The sequence below is a fragment of the Manacus candei genome, unplaced genomic scaffold (genome assembly GCF_025592945.1).
Source record: "Manacus candei isolate 608988 ecotype Guabito, Panama unplaced genomic scaffold, ASM2559294v1 h1tg000007l, whole genome shotgun sequence".
Taxonomy (NCBI): domain Eukaryota; kingdom Metazoa; phylum Chordata; class Aves; order Passeriformes; family Pipridae; genus Manacus; species Manacus candei.
This window is the reverse complement of record NW_026138055.1, coordinates 8,641,752-8,660,380: the sequence shown is the minus strand read 5'-3', so window position 1 is coordinate 8,660,380 and position 18,629 is coordinate 8,641,752. Positions and strand designations below refer to the sequence as shown.

General features: G+C 44.4%; 1 protein-coding gene across 1 annotated transcript in view; it reads right to left on the bottom strand.

The window, feature by feature from the left end:
* Positions 1-18,629, bottom strand: part of INTS9 (integrator complex subunit 9) — a 62,098-nt gene that overhangs the window by 35,344 nt on the left and 8,125 nt on the right. Inside the window, exons 3-9 of the mRNA XM_051812025.1 lie at positions 17,629-17,689; positions 15,375-15,437; positions 11,576-11,715; positions 9,821-9,907; positions 5,562-5,682; positions 3,753-3,887; positions 517-628 (exon numbers count right to left, since the gene is read on the bottom strand). Of these exons, the coding sequence (XP_051667985.1) occupies positions 517-628; positions 3,753-3,887; positions 5,562-5,682; positions 9,821-9,907; positions 11,576-11,715; positions 15,375-15,437; positions 17,629-17,689 (719 nt within the window). The remainder of the gene's footprint in view (positions 1-516; positions 629-3,752; positions 3,888-5,561; positions 5,683-9,820; positions 9,908-11,575; positions 11,716-15,374; positions 15,438-17,628; positions 17,690-18,629) is intronic.

Below are 18,629 nucleotides of genomic sequence, written 5' to 3'. Positions count from 1 at the left end.
ATTTTTGGGGGGTCTATAAATATATCTTGATTTTTTTTTTTTTTAACTAGAGATTGTGCTGTTTGCTTTTGATATATTTAAAAATCAGGTGTAAGAAGGGAAGCAGATGTGCTTGTTTTCAAAACTGAAAGTCATAAAAAGGCACGTTAAGATTTTCACACTGGCTGATAATACAGGAAGGAAACAGTAATATTTCAGCTGGGAACAATATCCAAAGCCCAGGCCACACGTAGCCTGTTGGCAGCCAAGTGACATACTTAGCAAACCAGGAGCAGCAGATGATTAAATCTCATTATACCTGTTCCATTCCAAAACATTTTAGGGACAACTTGTGTCTCTCCAAGCACTTACTGTATTAATGACATCAGGAGCACCTCGTAAAATCCAAACAGGTAGTTTAATGCCAGCAGCTATAGCTGGACAACTTACTCAATTCCAGGAATCTCAGAATTATTTCCCACCCAAAGCCATGAATAAGATGATAAAAGAGGCAGAAGATTTCTCTCTGTGACCTACCCAAGTTGCTGCAGAACTCTCCCACCATTCCATCGGGGTTGGCGGTGGGGATTTGGGTCAGACCCGTCAGGATGAGAACATCACTGTTTTTAAGAGAAGCCTGGTCCATGGGCTGGAACAGAGCACAGGGAAATAACATCAGGAATGGGAAGTTATAACACAGCTTTCTCTGGGCAGGACAGAATAGATCCAGTGACCAAGAAGGAGAACACATGGAACACTTTGAACTTAACGTTCCTCCATCTGTGGAAACCTGACTGGAGTTAATAAAAACAGGGACAACTGTTCACCTGCATCCCAGAGCCCAAACAAACAGCAGAACTGGAACTGGATCCATCCCAGAGAATTCCCTGTAGTCTAATCAGTTCATGGCCTCAGGAGCTGAGCACTGAGAAGGCCATGATTTGCTGAGGATGTGGCAGTGAGTCAGGAAGGTTTGACACGTGCATTCTGAGCTCTGGCTGCTCTAGTTTCCAACTTACTTCCCTTTGCAAATCCAGGTGTCAGCTTTGATTTCCAGGGCTCTACAGGGGCAGCACCATTTTCCTCAACCCTTCAGTGGATTCTCTTTGGAAGAGGTGAGATCAGGAAAGGCCTTTGGGCTTGAAGCTCTCAGTTTTGGGTATGAATCTGAATCATAGGATCACGGCATCATAGACTATCCTGAGTTGGAAGGAACCCCCAAGGATCATCCTTCACCCTTTTTTCACTGAAGTCTATTAATGAACATGTTTTATACTGGTATTTTCCTAAAGCAGAACGAAAATGCAAACCCATTTCCTCCATTAGCAAACAGAGAGTAGATACTCTTTGCAGCCTCACCAACCAGGAAAGATTTCTGCCAGGAGAGACTGATGAAGAGATCACTAAACCTTGAAGACCACTGTGAGGTTAATTCCCCTGATTACAGTTCCCAGAGCCATTCTGAAGCAGTTGAGAAGGACCTTGCTCTGTTAAACAAACAGGGGAATTTCACATCAACTTTGACAGAAGTTTACACTGTGCACCCCCTTGTAGGATCAGACCTGACACGTGAGATTTATCCCCATCCTCGACTCGCCGTGGTGTGTCCGTGAAAATGAAATGCCAATAATGGCAATAAAAAATAATATGGAATGTGCCTGTGATAATGTACATAATGATTATGCCATATTAGATCCACATAATTTCACATGCCATTGCACTGAGAGGGCCTGCATTGATTTTTGTGGGTTAATGTAAAGAATATGTCTTAAAAAGCTTTTAGTGACACGTCTGAACCTGTGCTGTCAACTCCTGTTCTCCACTTCAGTGGCAACGGTGTCAATTCGAGCCTCAGGAGAGGGGGAGGCAAAATTTCAGTGGAAACCATCTGCCAGAAGACAGAAAAGGGAACAATTAACGGTGCCAGGCCTAACTCCCAACTCGCTGGAGAAGTGCTCAGGTTTTGCTGCTGCTCAAAAAGCCCTGGATATGCTTGAAGGATACCCCTTTTAACACAAAATGCAGCGACTGTTTTCACACACTGCTCAAAAACTGGGGGTTTCATGATGAACTGCTCACCACCATTCTGGGGAGAAACAGGCCAGACAAAGAACGTTGATCTGCTGAACACAATTCTGCCTCTGTGCCACTCAAGATGCTGTTATCATTACATGTTGTCTGTCAAACATCAGAGGGATGAAGAGCTGGTTGGCAGCTCACAAAAGCCACTTAGTTATTACAGAATCCATATTGGAGCAGCCTGTGCTGGCATTCACAGGGATGAACCTCAGGAGAAGAACTACCCATTGCCTTCAAAAAGCATCTGGGAGCAAATACAAGATGATGCTGATCTCTGGTAACGTCTGTGATGTGGCAAATGACAGGAAAAGTGCAAACTGAATGTGATTTTCATTATCTGGTAAAATATTCCTTCAAACTATGTGTTAGTGTAAAATTAAGCAAAGTGCAAGGGACTGGATGGTAAAAAATGAGACCCTGGAAAGCATGTGGGACAAGCAGCACTGTCAGCAGTGAATAATCCCAGTTCCATCTCTTGTTGGAACAGGGTTTCAGGGAGGCTCCCAGAACCTTCTCCTGCACTTTTTAAGCTCCAACAGCCCTGTCTGATGCTCCCACTTCTGCTGCAGGTTGCAGTGAGTGCAGATCACAGCTCATGGGCTGTTCACTCACACCCCATTCCCTGCCACTGGGAGTTAATTTCCATAAAAACAAGGCTTTTACCAGGAGTTTCCAGAGAAATGTTCACCTTTGGAAGATGATGAAGGATGGCCAATCTGACCTGATAAACTGAATCACCCCTTCACATCAACAAAGGCAAAACATCCTCAGTTACCAAACTACTTCCTACAGAAGCTTCTACTCACAGAAATATTCCTTTTATACCTTGTCAAATATTGCTGCTCCTTCACCAGGAGGAGATGAGAGAGCACAACCCAAGATGGAATGAGGCTGAGGAGAAAAAGGGGTTTAGGGGCTCTCATACATTTTGTGCAGCTGAAGAATGGCCAGACTATTAAGGATCCTTTCTCTACTGCAGCTGCTCAGCTCCTGAGAACAAGCTTTTAAGTGAAGGATGCTCAGAAGCAAAGCACTCCACAGATCCCCACCTTGGGGGAAATCACTTACTGATCATCAACCTGACACATCTGCTAAAATTATTTTTAAATACCTCCTCCTAATAATGCTTTTAACTATTTTGACAACTTCTGAAGCACACGGCCCTGCAAACTTCAAACCATTCTTTGCACTAAGAATTTATGGATCTGGAGAGAATTAATTTACTGGAAATTACATCTACAGCACTATAAAGACTTTGCCCTTAGCAGAGCAGGGTGGAAGAGTTGGCAGGCAGTTAGCCATCATTTCTCCCAAGGAAGGATGTTTCAGAAGTGATATAGAAGCAGTCTGAGAACTGTCTGTGAAGACTCGTTGGTGAAATATGGATTTTAAAAAAATTCACTAATGCTCTATTGTTTAACTCTGTTGAAAATTTCCTGTTTAAAGAGAATTTCACTGTTATAAGTGAACATCAAATCACCAATAACACAGAATTTTAGTTATGTTTCCCTCATAACTACTGATACCTGTCACTTATCAGGGTGTGTCTTATCAATGCCCACTAAGCCCAGCCATTGATAACAGAATTACCTTAGGATGGCTTCTATCCTAAACCCAGTTGGAAAAATCCCTTCTTTTATTTTTAGCAAAGACATTTCCTTCTAAAGAAGACTAACAGAAGTGAGGGGCTGTACCTGAGGGTGTGTTGTAAGTAGAGAAGATCCTGAAACGTAGGAAACCTTCTCATAGTGCGACTGGATGATCCAGTTGGAACTTCCCAGAGCGTAGCCTGAGCTCAGGGGGGTGACCTGCACAGCACCAAACAGCTCCTGGAACACACAGCAAGACACATTAACTTGGGTGAGCCCCAAAACAGGTCATTTTATCATCAGTGATGTGAATTTTAAAAGCAGTTCTGCTACTCAAAGCCTTTGTGAAGCTGAGAATCACTCATGTCTAACAGGACACACGCTCTGACAGGTGCTTTTCCTGAGGCAGGGCCTCCATGAAGTCTCTTTTCCATGTGAATCCTGTGACATCTAACTGAGCTCAAACTTAACCATACCTCAAAAGGAAGGAATCACCCAGGGTCTTGGTTCTCTGCCTGCCTTTGCTGTATTAAAAAAGTTTGTAGGGGCTTTAAATCTTTGAAAACTCCCTTCTCCTTTAGCCAAATTAAACTGGTATTGGCCAGCAGGAGAGAAGGAAGGACAAGCACTTCTCCACTGACAAAACACTCTGCTTGGGTTGCAAATTTTACTGTGGAAAACAAACTTAACCTCAAACTCACTTTCTAACTTTACTTCTTTTTAGATGCTGTCTACTGGTGATTTAGAAACACCAACCTGCAAACTCAATCCACATTTTAGTTTCAGCACGAGCAGCCTGACAGTTGTCTCCTTCCCAGGTGTCATTAGAAACCTGCACTCAGCAATGTGTTACCCTTGTTTGGAGAGAGGAAAATCAGCCTCCACGAACACCTCCCTAAAGTGATCTGCTTTCTGGTTACTGAATAATGGAACAAGCACCCGATTCCTGCAATACTAATGATTTTTCTACTATCTCAATACACATTTGGATGCCTTGGAGAACAAGGCAGGGCCTCCATCCCTCAGAGCGTGTAAACCAAGGCTCTAAAGTCTGGTTATAATTTTAAAAGTCAGCTTTGGGAGGAGATAAAACATGTTTGGGTTTTTTTCCCATGGTAACTGTAAAAGAATGATTGGCTCAGATGCACAGAGGTAAAATTAGGAGGTGCATCCACACTGTGAGGGTGGTTGAAAATGAAGAGTAACAACCATGGATACTGAGGAGTCACAACTTACTTTAACCCATTTTTTTTATTTCTTATGGCCCTGAGCAACAAAAACAGGTACCATGACCCACACAGGAGCAGGGATCATGGCCCATCTGCTGCCTGCAAACCACAAGGGATCTGCAGACTATGGAATTGTTGGTTCAGTTCATTCTGGAAACTACAGTGGATTATAGTCAACAACATTACAGACAATGAGTGTTATCTGGGAGCTCTGGGAAGGGAGTTTCTGCAGTTCATGTTGAACCATTAGGTTTTGTTTACAATCCCTAATTTACAGCATGGAAGAAAGTGGAGGCTGAAGCACTCAAAAGACTCCCAGAAGTGAGATCCGGTAACTCAGGAGGGGATGTGGCTTTACAGAGAGGATCCATCCATTCCCTGCATCCTCCCAGCTCTCAGTGGGCCGGCCATCAACTCCAAATTTGAAGGTACACTGCCTTAAAATTGGCCTCCCCAAGGAAGAGGAGAAACAAATGGATATTCCCTGATTTCACTGAACCTGAACCCTTCCTGGGAGGCAGAGACTGTGGGATATTCCTTATAATCCAGTCTTGCTTTCCTAGGCTATGGTAACCAGATCTTACACAGGAGCAGGAAGGGAAAGAGAAAAGGGAGGGCATTTCCAGGGAAAAGATGGGAGACAAGTTGTTGATGTTGACCTGAGGACAGCTTTAGAGGTACTCACAATTTTCTGGGAATATCCCACGAGCTGGATCTTACTGAGGGCTGCATTCACTTCTGGCATGGTGTAGCACTTCCTCCACATGGACACCTCCACCGCGTCCTTCAGCGGCGCCGGCAGCAACCTGCACACACCAACACCTTCACAATGTCCTGGTGGACGTTTTACACCCCTCTCTGTTCTCCAGATCTGAGATTTCACTCTTTTTGTTTTCAATATGCCTGGTGCTTCTAAGTCAGGGCTCCTGTGGAGGAGCAGCCCATTCCACCCCACCCCAAGGACTGCTGTCCTTCAGCTCCTTGTTGCTGTTCTATCCAGCCTTTGCATCAAAGAAGGAGCTCTGACTGAGGTGTTATCACAACTCTTGTGGTGTTTTCATCACTGAAAAATGAGATGTCAACATGAAATGCACCACCAGCACTGGTAGAGATGACTGGGATCTGGGATCAGCGTCTATTTTGCACATCCTAACAATCTGAAAACATATGAATAATCTAATACCCTAATAATCTGAGACAGTCCTGTGATTAAAATCAGGTACCAGAACATGACCAGGGGTGGCCCTGCTCTGATTTTTGTTACTGGGCTCTTCCAAGAGGACGTGTTCCTGCAGCTCAGCTTCCCTGCCTTCACCCCCCAGTGCACTGGCAAGGATACACGAGCTGACACTGCAGAGCTCTTTGAAATCCCCCACACGGAAGTATTTAAGATGTTTTACACCAAAGTAAAATCCATCCATTCTGCCCCTCACAGACATTGCAAGTGAGCTGGACAGCGTTGTCAAGGGAAGAAGTGAACTATAATGTCACAGGCTCTAAGAGGGATGGCTAACTCCTGGGAAATAAATCTTCCTTAGGAACACGGACTGAGGCAGGAAGCAGCACAGCTGCCAAATGCGTAACAAGAATAGGATATTTTTTTTTTTGGTATATTAAACCACTGCTAAATCAAAGGCTAATTCAAACCAATTTCCAAAGATTTATGGAAATTGGTCAAGTTTCTTTGATCAATTTGTTTAAAGGAATTTAATTTATTGTTATATCTACTAGGTCAGTGAACTCCTCCATAATTTAAGATACTGAAGGAAGGATTAAGGGCAGCTCTTGCCAAGACCACTGCACAGGTCTGGAGCGATAACTGTAATTCCAGCACACGCTGGCTGAAAGCTCATTGTGCTTCAGGAAACAAACAAAGCCTTCAAGGTCTTTTTTGGGAAGTCAAGCAACAAAAGGCCAAACAATGTGGATAGTTGTCCACCACTGCACTGAAGCAAATTGCCTGTAAAAGCCTTTAACCCACCCTAAGAGGCATTTAGTGTTGGATGCTTTCAGGAGCTTCTCTTCTGGGAAGAGGAGAATATTTCTCCAGGTAATGGAGAAAGTGGGGAATTGTCCTTGTTGATAGAAGGAAGTTTCTATCAGCCTTGACTCTGTGTCTATGCTGTAAAAATACTCTGATCCCTGGCAGGGACCAGTGGCACCACTCTCCAGTGGTTTCATTTGGGTGAGTGGCACAGGACGAAGTGCTGGTCCCTCAGATGTGCCCCTGCTGCCATTCATTCAGTCTGTCACCCTTTAAAATCTCTAAAACCACTTTTAAAATCTGTACAGAGTTACTAGAGGATGTTTTACAGCCTGGAGTAAATCTACTAAAATCATGGCAACACCCTGTTATGGATCACCTCCCAGCAACCAGATGTGTGTGGGCAGATGCCGGGACAGCCACAAGCAGGAGGGTACCATGAAGCAGCACCATCAAGGACACAAAATTTAGGCTTGAGAAACTCAGAGGTTTGGTTTTTTAACTGGGCATCTGCACAGAAACAGTCCCTCCTGGTCCATATAAAGGATGACATTTAAGATATGACATAAAAAAGAGAATTGTTTGAAGGGAGAGGAGGATGCAGCAGCAAACTAGATCAGAACTTGTCCCCCATTCAGCCTCAGGAAACAGCCTGTTTCAGATATTTTAGAGAAAGATATCACAAAGCATCAAACAAGAAGTCAACAAAGTGCTTTTCATAAGGCAAACTTCCTCTTTGCCCCCTGAATCCCAATCAGTCTGAAAGATATCCTGGCTGACATCTACAGAGCTCATCTCAAATAAAACCCACTGGCAATAAAGCTGGCTAAGCTATTAGTTCAGATTGGATATGATAATGGAAAAATGTAAACCACTCTAATGAACTTATTATTACATTTTATACAGTGTTTGCATTTAAAATGCTCCAGTGCTTTATCTAATGGAGATGACAACACTTTGTGTTCTGTACTAACTGTTCAGAGTGGGACCAGCTGAACTGCAAAGCAGTAATGGGGACTGATCAGCCTGAGAAACTCAAGTTCCACTCAGAAGTAATAAATATTCTGTCCTAGCAACAGCCTGAGTATTAAAAAACCCCAATTCCTCAAGGATCACATTTGCTTAACTAACGGATGTCAGCCCAGCCCTGCCTGTGCCATTAGCCAGGTGCTGATTTGTGGAGCAGTGGAGGTTTGCTCACATGCTCTAATAATCAGTTCCATTCACTCCTGCCTGACACTTGTCACCAGGAGCCTCAAAACACTTTGCAAACATTAATTAAGTCCCTGTGTGCCCTCTGGGGTGGGTGGGAGCTCTGTGTTACAGAAGGACAGGGAGGTGAAGAGGGGAACTCAGGGCAAAGGTGGAAAGGGAATTCAGATTTGTCTCCAGACAACACTGGTTTCTGGCCTCATGGCAGAGTTTCTGATATGCAAATTTATGTTACTAAATAGCTGTTTAGTACCTCCCTGGTACCCCCTTCAGAACAGCTACATGATGGGACCCAGGAAGAACATTAATTTTGAGGTACTTCCTCAGAAACACGAGAGAGGAAAATGTATTTTAAATACCACTTCAACAAAAAAAGACTGCAGCCTCCTCCAGCAGCTGGACCAGAACAAAGATTCCCTCTCTGTGCTTGCCTCTGGAATAGTCAGCAGCATGTGAAGTGCCAGGCAGCACTTTTCCTAAAATACGACCACCAGGCAAGTGACATTCTCTGAGCTCTGAGATATATGACCCTCCTTTAAACTGTGCATACAAAACATGCCACAGTGTGATGGCAAAAACAGCTCCAGAACTCCCTCTCCACACACTGGGAGCTGTGTGGGGGTGTGATGGGAATAAGGGCTCCAGAACTCCCCCTCCACACACTGGGAGCTGCAGGAGAGGGCCTGCTCAGGCCAGCAAAACTCCAAAATTATAAAAAAAACCCATCACTATTCTGAGAATCCTGATAAACTTTACTTTGCTTTACATCCAAGTTCTACTTGCCTTCTTCAGAAGAGTGAGAGTGACAGTGCAAAGGGTGCTCCTAAGCTCAGCAGGGGAACACAATATACAGCTGAAAACGTGGCAATTGGGATTTTTAATTTCTTTGCTTTGTGGTACCAGAAAATAACGAGACAACTTTTACAACATATGAAATAATTCATTTTTGGGAACTTTTAAATCAAGCCACCTTAAGAATTAGTGGTAGAAAATGGGAGATCAATTAAAAATGCACAAAGCAGCCTTTAAAAATAACTTTCTAATCAACCAACCCTATCTTTAAAATGTGCTAAAAAGGAAAGTCTCTCCTCCAAAGAACATGTTGTGCACCTAAAATTGGTTTTATTTCCAAGGAAAGCATTATCTGCAATTAGTAAACTGTATGGATAATTTTTAGATTCCACAGGCTTTCAAAATGTTAGATGTAGAAGCCCTCAATTTTGAGCACCTTGTTTTGATGAACAGCTGGAATAATGGACATGGTGTTTCCAAATAACCTTTTTTATTCAGGTTTTGATTTGGTCTGAAGCTTTGGAAAGCCAAAAATCTCACTTCTGCTGTTCAGGTGTAAAAGAAGATGGTAAGAAAGGTAACACTGCTCTGTTACCTCCAACAGTTGTGTCTTGACTTTCTTAGTATTTCAGCGAACATGAACGTTAATATCATTTTAAATTTAAATTATTCCAATACAATATAATTAAGTTTAAATAGCCTGCTAATTTCAACAATTTTTTATGATGTTAATACAAAAATGTGCTGGTTTTATCCACCACCATGGAGCTAAACTAAATCAAGCTTGTGAGGTTGGAAGCCCAACAACGTGTGAATGAATTTAGAGAAAGAACCGACCCAAGTGAACCTTTTTCTTGGAAATCTCAGAGGGTGGGAGCTGACCCATCATTCCAGTGAATCCTAAACTCTGGTCAGTGTTTTAGGACAGCCACCTTTCCCGGTGACTTGTTCCTTACCTCTGCACCTCCTTGTTCTTCCACATGGAGGCAGACTGAGCCTTTGGCACGCGTTCAATGGAATTCACCAGTTCTTCCATGAGGAGTCTGAAAAGGTGATCAGGACTAAATTAGTACTGCAGCCTCTCACACAGGAGAGAGTTGAGAGCTTTGTCCCAAATCTTTCCAAAATACCCCACAAGCTGTTAACGCTGCCAGGCAGTTTTAAAGAGGGATCTTCCCACAGAGCCATCGCAGCGATTACCCGACAACCAACACTATCCCTCTTTCTCCACAGAGCATTCCCAATTCCACCTGCCTGGCTGTGACAGCACAGGATCTGGCCCATAGGGTTATGGGTTATTTGGAAAGTGCCAGATAATTCCTTCATTACTGACATAACCTGTCATGTGGAATGAGACAAAATACACAAGGAAAGCTCATTAGCTGGTGCCCGTTTATCACCCGGAGAAGCCAAGCACATCCTCAGAGGGAACCCTCCTCCTCTACCAGTGCACATTTGAGACAGAGAAATATGTCAGGCATTAGAAATTCTCCCTGCAGATTTCACTGCATCTGTAGCTGTGTGCAGGTTTGAAGGGAGGAAGTCACAGATTTACCTGCAGAATGGCATCTGGAATTACTTGGGATGGGGAGAACCACACCAGTACATTCTCCCAGAAGACTTTTATCTTCAATTCTGGACCAACCCCAGAGCTCTATTTCTAGTTCATATTCATACAATTCCTTTCACCTACAAGGGCCTTCAGTTTCTGTTTGTTTTCACACAATGGGGGAATTACTCTGGCATGGGAAGTTTGCACAGGACCTTTAACAGCCAAAGATTCCTGCTCTGAAGTGCTTACAGAGTAGTCCAGATACCAGGGTCTAAAGTGGGTTCTAATTACTGAACACAGCAGCTGCTCTGCATGAGGGAGGCAGAGACCACAAGGCCAGTCAGGCCTCATCAAGGGACAAACCTGCAGGGTTTGGTGTTGACCTATTCAATCAACAAGACAATTTTGTAAGAATACACTGGCAAGTTTGGTGACTGTTATGGGTTTGACCATATTGTCAGGTCTTAGATGTTCTATTTCAGTCTCCTGTTGCTGCTGTTTTCCTCAGTGCTTCTCTCTGGATTCAGAGCTTATGTATCTCAACTGTGGTTTGAGGTGAAGTCTGTTTAAATTCCCTTCCATGGAGTGGAGGAAAGTGTGGTTATATGGAATCATAGAGTCCTAGAATGGTTTGGCTTGGAAGGGACCTTAAAGCTCATGAGTTCCAACCCCCTGCCATGGGCAGGGACACCTTCCACTAGCCCAGGTTGCTCCAAGCCCCATCCAGTCTGGCCTTGGACACTTCCAGGGATGGGGCAGCCACAGCTTCTCTGGGCAACCTTTTCCAGTTTTCTTACTGAAAAGACTCCTTTTGTTTAAGGGGATCAGAGAGGAGCAGGAGAAATCCCTAATCCACGAGGTTCAAAGTTGGCTATATGGCAATTGCTGCTCCAGGTGTCTCAGCCCACTCCAGATCTACTGTCCCACATCAACTGCCTGGATTCAACACCAAGCACCTGCTGCAAGTGTTGAAGATGGTTCCAGAGGTTGGGAAGCATTGAGTTAACACATTTGCAGCACTAAGGACTTGGCTGGTGTTCAGCTCCTGCCTAAGAGCCTCTTGGGAAAACGAGACACCCCTGCTCTCCCCAGGTTGTCCTTCACACCTTCTCCTGAGCAGTGATGAAAGAGGAGTGGAGAACATTAAGGGGCTCCTTACCTGCCAATTTGAACAGTGGGCTCAGTGGCATAGACTGTGCCAGTGAACCCTGTGTACTCTGTGATGTAGGGCAGTGCCATCATGCAGTGATAGTTGGAGATCAAGATCACATCCACCGTGGAGAGGTCAAGCAGTTCAGTCTGAAAAGAGAGCAGAGAGATAAGCAACATCTAACCCTTTCATGCAGTTTAAGCAATGGCAGAAAAACTTCTTATTCTGTTTTGGGTGGTTTTTATTAATTTATAGTGCAGGAAGGTAACCAGTTCATATAAAAAAAAAAGTCTGTCTCGTGCCATGCCTCAGCTGTGGCAAAGATTAATATTTCCTTCAAATTAACAAGATTTATTTAAAAGCCCCCTAAAAGGAAACCATGTCCTGGGTTTGTCTGTGTTTCATACATGGAAATGGCTGCTGATATGAGATCCATGGTGATCACACTTTTATCAAAGAACTCATATGTGCACTTCCTCAGGGAGGAACAGACACCAAAACTTCTGCAGCACTGATTTAGCAGGGTGGCTCATATTTTTTTTATGCAGCACATCCTACTGTACCCCAGGAGAGTGAGAGAGATGAATGAAGACTGTATTTATTCCTACACTTAAAATAATTCTATTTTCCCCAAGTAAACTCTTGGCATCTTTATCATTCACATTTTCTACAGCAGGAGATGAAGCTCATTCATAAGCTACAACAAAACAGTTGGGTGGGTCCAATTTGTTTTGATGTGACAGTTTAGACAAGAGTTTTGAGAGCAACAGAAGATTTCACACATTGTTAAAAGAATTTTAATTAGAAATATTTACTGGTAATGCTATAACACAAACGGTGTCAAGTCAGGAATTTACAAGATGTATGACCTCTAACTCAGTTATTATAGAGCAGCTAATGGAATTCAACACTCATCAAGCACATATTATCTGATTACAAGGCTTGGTCCAGCAATTTGAATAAAAAAGGCAGGAAAGTAGGTCACTCTGCTTTTCAGAGGGCTGACACAGTGCTCTGGTGACAAGCTGCTTAACTCCTCTCTGAGCACTCATGGTTTCAGTCCATGATCACAGCTAATGTTGGAGCCACGATCTCCAAGCTGGGAACAGGAGGTGAAACACCATCCTGGGATCCCTGACAGGGCACCTTTTATCTCACTGAGCTTCCAGGCAGAGACACACTCACTGTGTGGTATCAATGGATCCGCTGATGCCTCCTCCTGCCAAGGCCTGGTTCCTTCATGAACTGGTTTTCACCTTGTCCAGAATCAAATTCTAGAGTGGTTTGAGTGGGAAAGGACCTTAAAACTCATTCCACACCCTGCCATGGGCAGGAACATCTTCTGCTAGCCCAGGTTGCTCCAAGCCCTGTCCAGCCTGGTCTGGAACACTTTCAGGGATGGGGCAGCCACAGCTTCTCTGGCCAACCTGTGCCAGGGCCTCACCACCCTCACAGAAAACAGTTTTTTCCCAATATCCCATCTCTCCCTGCCCTCTGGCAGTGGGAAGCCATTCCCCTTGTCCTGTCCCTCCATCCCTTGTCTCAAGTCTCTCTCCAGCTCTCCTGGAGCCCCTTTAGGCACTGGTAGGGTTTCAGAGGCCTCCCTGGAGTCTTCTCCTCTCCAGGCTGAGCCCCCCCAGCTCTCCCAGTCCATCTCTCAGAGATGCTCCAGCCCTGAGCTGAACCCCAGCCCAGGTGAGCCCTCGGGAGGATACACACCATCACTCTCCAGCCTTCAGCATCCCACATCTCAGAAGCATTTACTGAAAGGATGAAAAGGGTGTCAAAACCAAAACAAAGTCAAATCTTCCCTGGGACTTGCGGCGATCTCACCGAAGTGCCTTTGAACTAAAGAGGTTTCAAAATGTTCCTTGAGATGTGAAGTGAAAGAGCAGAAGGTTGCCAAGCAAAGAGAGGGCTGCACCCTGCACTCTGACATGTGTGAGTGTACTCTGCTGCCCAGACAGCCTTTAGCACCTTGTGGCTGCTGGATTAGATCCAAATCTTGGCTTGCTTTGGCAATGGTGTTCCTGGAAGCGATACCCTGATTCTCCCACTAACTGCTTTTGCAGACAAGTTTCTTCAAAAGAAGTGGTGTGGAAGGAGACAAAGGGAAAGACAAAGCCTCTTTCACACAAGCTCCTTCTCATCCTGTGCTGCCAAACACCAGCAATGTTCCCACCGTGCTGATGCTTTCAGCTGGCCATGACACCCGAAACTCCTGCAGGCAGGTGAGCTCAAGGGGTGAGCTGGATATCACCAGCACATCTCTTCCTGGTGCTCACAGAGACTTGGCATCTGTTGGGAACTTGGGAAAACATCTGGGAGGCCAATTTTAAAGTCCCTGCAATGGTGACAAGTGCAGCTGGTTGTTGTAACATGGGCTGCCAGGAAGCAGCTCCATGCAGTGGTAACACAGGTAAAACGAAGCAGTGACTCCCCGTCTGTCCTATTTAGAGCTGCACATGTGGGTGTTTTCCAGCTCAACAAAGTAACCAGAAAGCCTGGCTGAAGCATCCTAAACCCCAGCAGATTATCCTTCCTGCACATGGTCTCAATTCTGAAGGGAATCCAGCACATAAAACTCTATCTTTCCCCACATCTGAGCCACAATGGCATTTTCTACACATACAGTTGCTTCCCATATTCCTTCCATAGCACAGTAACCAAAGAGATCAGAAGCACCCTGTACTATTAGGGCTTTGGGTTGGGTTTTTTTTTGGTGTGATTGGATTATAACCATTCCAGATGGGATGGAATGGTTATAATCTGTTGGAATCACTTGCCAAAGCCAGTACCAGAGCTGCAAACTTGCTTGGAAGAATCGAAGTGACAAGAGTCAGGAGCTGCCAGAGGTGAGTTTCCTGGGATCCACAGACAGAAAAACACTATTGCCAGAGCCCCAGTAAGCTGACAACAACCTTCCAGGAGTGTTTTGTGCCTCCTGCCAACAAGGTCAGGCAGAAGGGGAAAAAAAAAAATCGCTGCCCAAAAGCAATTGTCTGTCTTTGAATGACAGAGAAAACATCCCAACATGAAATGAAAGAACTGATGTTATCACAGTCTGAACACACTGAGGGAAGAGGATACTATTCCCAGACCATTCCCCATCATTCACCTCCATCTCTCTCTGCTCAGCTTTTGACTCCTACATAGAGCATCACCCTGATCAGCCAGGTGACCTCAGGTAATCCAAACATCTTCAACAGTCTTGCTTTCTTTTTTTTCTTTTAAATCCATGAATTCTTGTAAAAACCAGCTTGAGAAGCAGCCACTTGCAGCCACGTCAGTGGATTTGAAGGCAGAGTTCTTCCCTCAAAGAGGCAGAGATGGGCAGCAAAGAAGGCAGCAAAAGTTTTTAACCTAAATGTGCTGCTGGCAGAAATGCAGCCCAGAAGAATCCAAACCTGGCTTAACCACACATTCAGCTCCCCAGAGAGCTCCACTGGGCAGGTCCTGAATCCATGGTTAGAGACAAACAGCATTCCTTGTCTTCATTCCCTGCCCTTATCTGGATCAGCACATGTATCCTGTCATATTCCAGCCCAGCTCAGTCAGATTGTCTTTGGAAGGCCCATAAAAAGGGACAGTTAAGTCTTATTCTTGTGTGAGATACAGATCTGCTCAAGGAAACCTTCCACACCTCCCAAAACCTCTGTTGAAAAGGGCTGTTTCCATCCTTTTCCCAGTTTTAGCAGTGTTATTTACTGAGCAGCAATTAAACAGCAATAATCTGGTAATAATAATAATTTAACAAGTTTCTCCCACATGATTGAACAGAGCCAGATTTTCAGCAAAATAAACTCACCTCTGGCAAGCAGAACTCAGGCACTGAGTCCACAAACACGTGGCCAGAGCACTCCTTGAGCTCCTGTAAAAACCACACCAACAGAGAAGACACAAAAATACAACCCAATGTTACTCCAGTGCAGCACATTTTGCACTTTCCAAACAGGGAATTTCCAGCCCTTTATTACATCATGTTTATGCCCCTTCTAGACACAGTTTGGTGTAAGGCAGATCTGCTGAAATTCCTTTCATGCCAGATGAAGCTGCTTGGTGTCTGAAGGGATCAGATCCTTGTTGGGAGAACAGAAGGAGCACTTTGGCAGGTCAGGAAGGAGCCCTGGGAATCACTGGTGGGTGGTTTGGAAGGCAAGTTTGCAATTTAGTTTTGGTTCCAAACAACATCCAACCTCTTCTGCCTTATTAGGACCAGAATGCAATTTTTAGCCCCTTTCTCAGAGTATTTGATGAAGCAACTTTTGGGGATCTATGCTCCACATGGAACTTTTTATTAGATTTAGCTCCACCGGATCTCTAGTCCTCTATTTTCTTCCTCTTTTTCCAAGGCTGACATCAAAAATCTTTGTCACATAAAAAGTCAGGGCTATGTGTGGAACAAAACTATTCCCAGCTCCACTCCTAACACACCTCACAGGGTATCTCCCACCCACTCTCCTCTCCTGGATGCTTCCCTTGTCCCACAGTGAGGGGTCTCAGCCAGAGCCAGCCTGACAGAATTAAAGATTGAATCCCATTGTTAATAATTACAGTGCACCTGCCAACTCCTAACGAATGAGCAATTACAGCTCGTGGCAGAAGTCTCCCACCCTCATCTCCAGGGAGTTCAAAATGATTAAAAGGAGATCTCAGCACATTTCAGTGCCTCTCCAGGACTGAAGTTTTATAACTGTCACTGGAACAGGAATGTCCACCCCACATGATGAAACACCCCCCTTTGACTCCTTCCCTTGCCTTTTTCCAGCAGGGGTCATGGAATTTACCATTCCAGGCAGCCCCAGTGGTCAAGGTGGAGGGAAGAGATGCTGCATTTGAATTTCTAACACATGATTTCCATTGGCACTGGGTGAGTTTGGAGCACATAATGCAGCAGCAGCACCCCAGAAATGGAAATACATCCCATCTAAAACTATACTGACAGTGAGTCCATTCTTTGGGGGCTCTGAGACCCGGGCTGGGGTTCAGGAGAAACATATTCCAGGGAATTCAAACTGAGCAACTCCTTTCCTTGTCCCTGAGCCTTTGCAGCCTGTGACTGCCAGAGAACAAGTGCTCTGAATAGAGCTGTTACTATTTTACCAACACAAATGCTGCCTGTACAGTTTCTTTTGTCTCCAATGAGAAGAAAAATCAGGTCTTTAATCTATGATCTTCAGCTCCCTTGCCTGTAAAAATCAGATCAATCCATTTTGTCCACCTCAAAGTCCCCTACATAACCAACTATTATCAGTGTTTCCTTTAATGTTCACATAGTCAGAGAACAGTCTATTAAAACACTATTTTCTCCACTGGTACCTATTGCTGCCCACATCTGAAATGTACCTGCCTATTTTACTAACTTCTGACATATTTTTCTGTTCATTGTTCCCCCGTGGCAGATCAAGCTGGAGGCTGCAGTGCCAAGTTTTGGTTGAAGCCCCAGATAAATTCTGCCTACAAAACTGATGTAATGAAAAGAAGAGGGGAAAAAAAAGAGAAATTCTGTGTCTCTCATGTAGCTGAGGAAGTTCTGTGTCTTAGAATTAGGAGGCTGGAGATAAAATCCTCCCTGCTATGTCCAGCAGCAGAACACATGTTGACTTCAGAGGCCAAAGACAAGCTTTTCCTCTCTGAGGGACCTCCCATAGGCAAACCATTCACTCTCTCAGAGTCCTCCTGCCTCAAAAAAGGTACAGTACCAACCTCATTTATAAGCATACTCTGAAGCTTCAGTGTCAGAAAAGTGAGACTGGGGAATAAAAGGCACTCTAAGAAGGCAAGGCACTATTATTTATGGAGCTCCATGAAACACAAAAATATTCATACTGATGACTTCTGCATTTTAAAGAGGATTTTTTATAATCTAGGCTACCTCTGAAGACTGAGAGCCTGGAGTAGCTATTAGCATTTTGTTTCAAACCCTTCTGCTCTACAAGGACACTCTGGCTGGTAAAGGTACCCACAGAAACCTTTGGGATGAGTCAGTGTGGAATATTGTTCCTGCTCCTAACCTGTCAGGGAGCTTTTGGCATGGCAAGAAAATTCCAGAAGTACAGTACCTTGTCCAGAAAAGTGCTTCCATCTTTCAAAACCCAACCAGGAAGTTTGGACAGCCTGGGGCTGTGGAAAAAAAAAAGAAAGAGAAATTATTGGAATATGAACTGGCTCATGATCAGTGGCCAAGCACAGACCTTCTGTTTGGTGTCACACAGGCAGAGAACAGCATTCCTGTCTCAGGGAAGTAACAGTCTCAATAAAACAGACAGACAGTTTCACTGTGGGCAAGTGTTCACCAAAATGACTTTTGCAAATCATGATTATGACACTTCCAAGTAAAAAGAATAAGAGGATGGGGCCTGCAGGGAGTTTGTAGTCATTTATGAGGAGAATTTCAAAAAGGCTCAGTGCTGCTCAGTTGCCCTGTGGTAAAACTGGATGAATAAACAGAAGTTGGGGCAGCAACAAACTCTGGGCTTGAAACAACACAAAAGCACCATAAAAGTGCTCTGGGACAGAGGACAACAGACAAATATTCCCATTAGCCATGGCAGGGGAAGACTGATGCTCTGGACGAAGTGTTTGTAGACACAGGTTGGGATTTTAGATCACATAAAACATGGTTTCCTGCTTAGTTCCCACCCTGAGCAGCCACACCAACAGCTGCAGAGCATTCACCTCTGCTGAAGGACAAAGGGGCAAGGAGGCTTTGCTGGGAAGTGCATGTTCTAAGCAACAGCAGAGACCCTTTTTTAATAGTTTCAAATGCTAATAAAGAAATTTCAAGGTGGACATTGTAAGCCTGAGTTTACAGCAGTACTTGCTGCAGCATTTCTTGCTGCCTTAACTGAGAGACTTATTCCACACTTCACCATAACATTTGATTTTTGTGGGAGCCTCCAACTTAGCTCTAAAACCACTCTGTGCCCAGACTCAAGCACACCTACAGAAATCCAAAAAAAAGTGGAGGTAACAAGAGAACTGAACCCACCTGGAAACAAGCCCTGCAACAACCTCAGATCTGGAACCTGGTTGCAACGAAATCTGGAAGTGCTGGGCACTA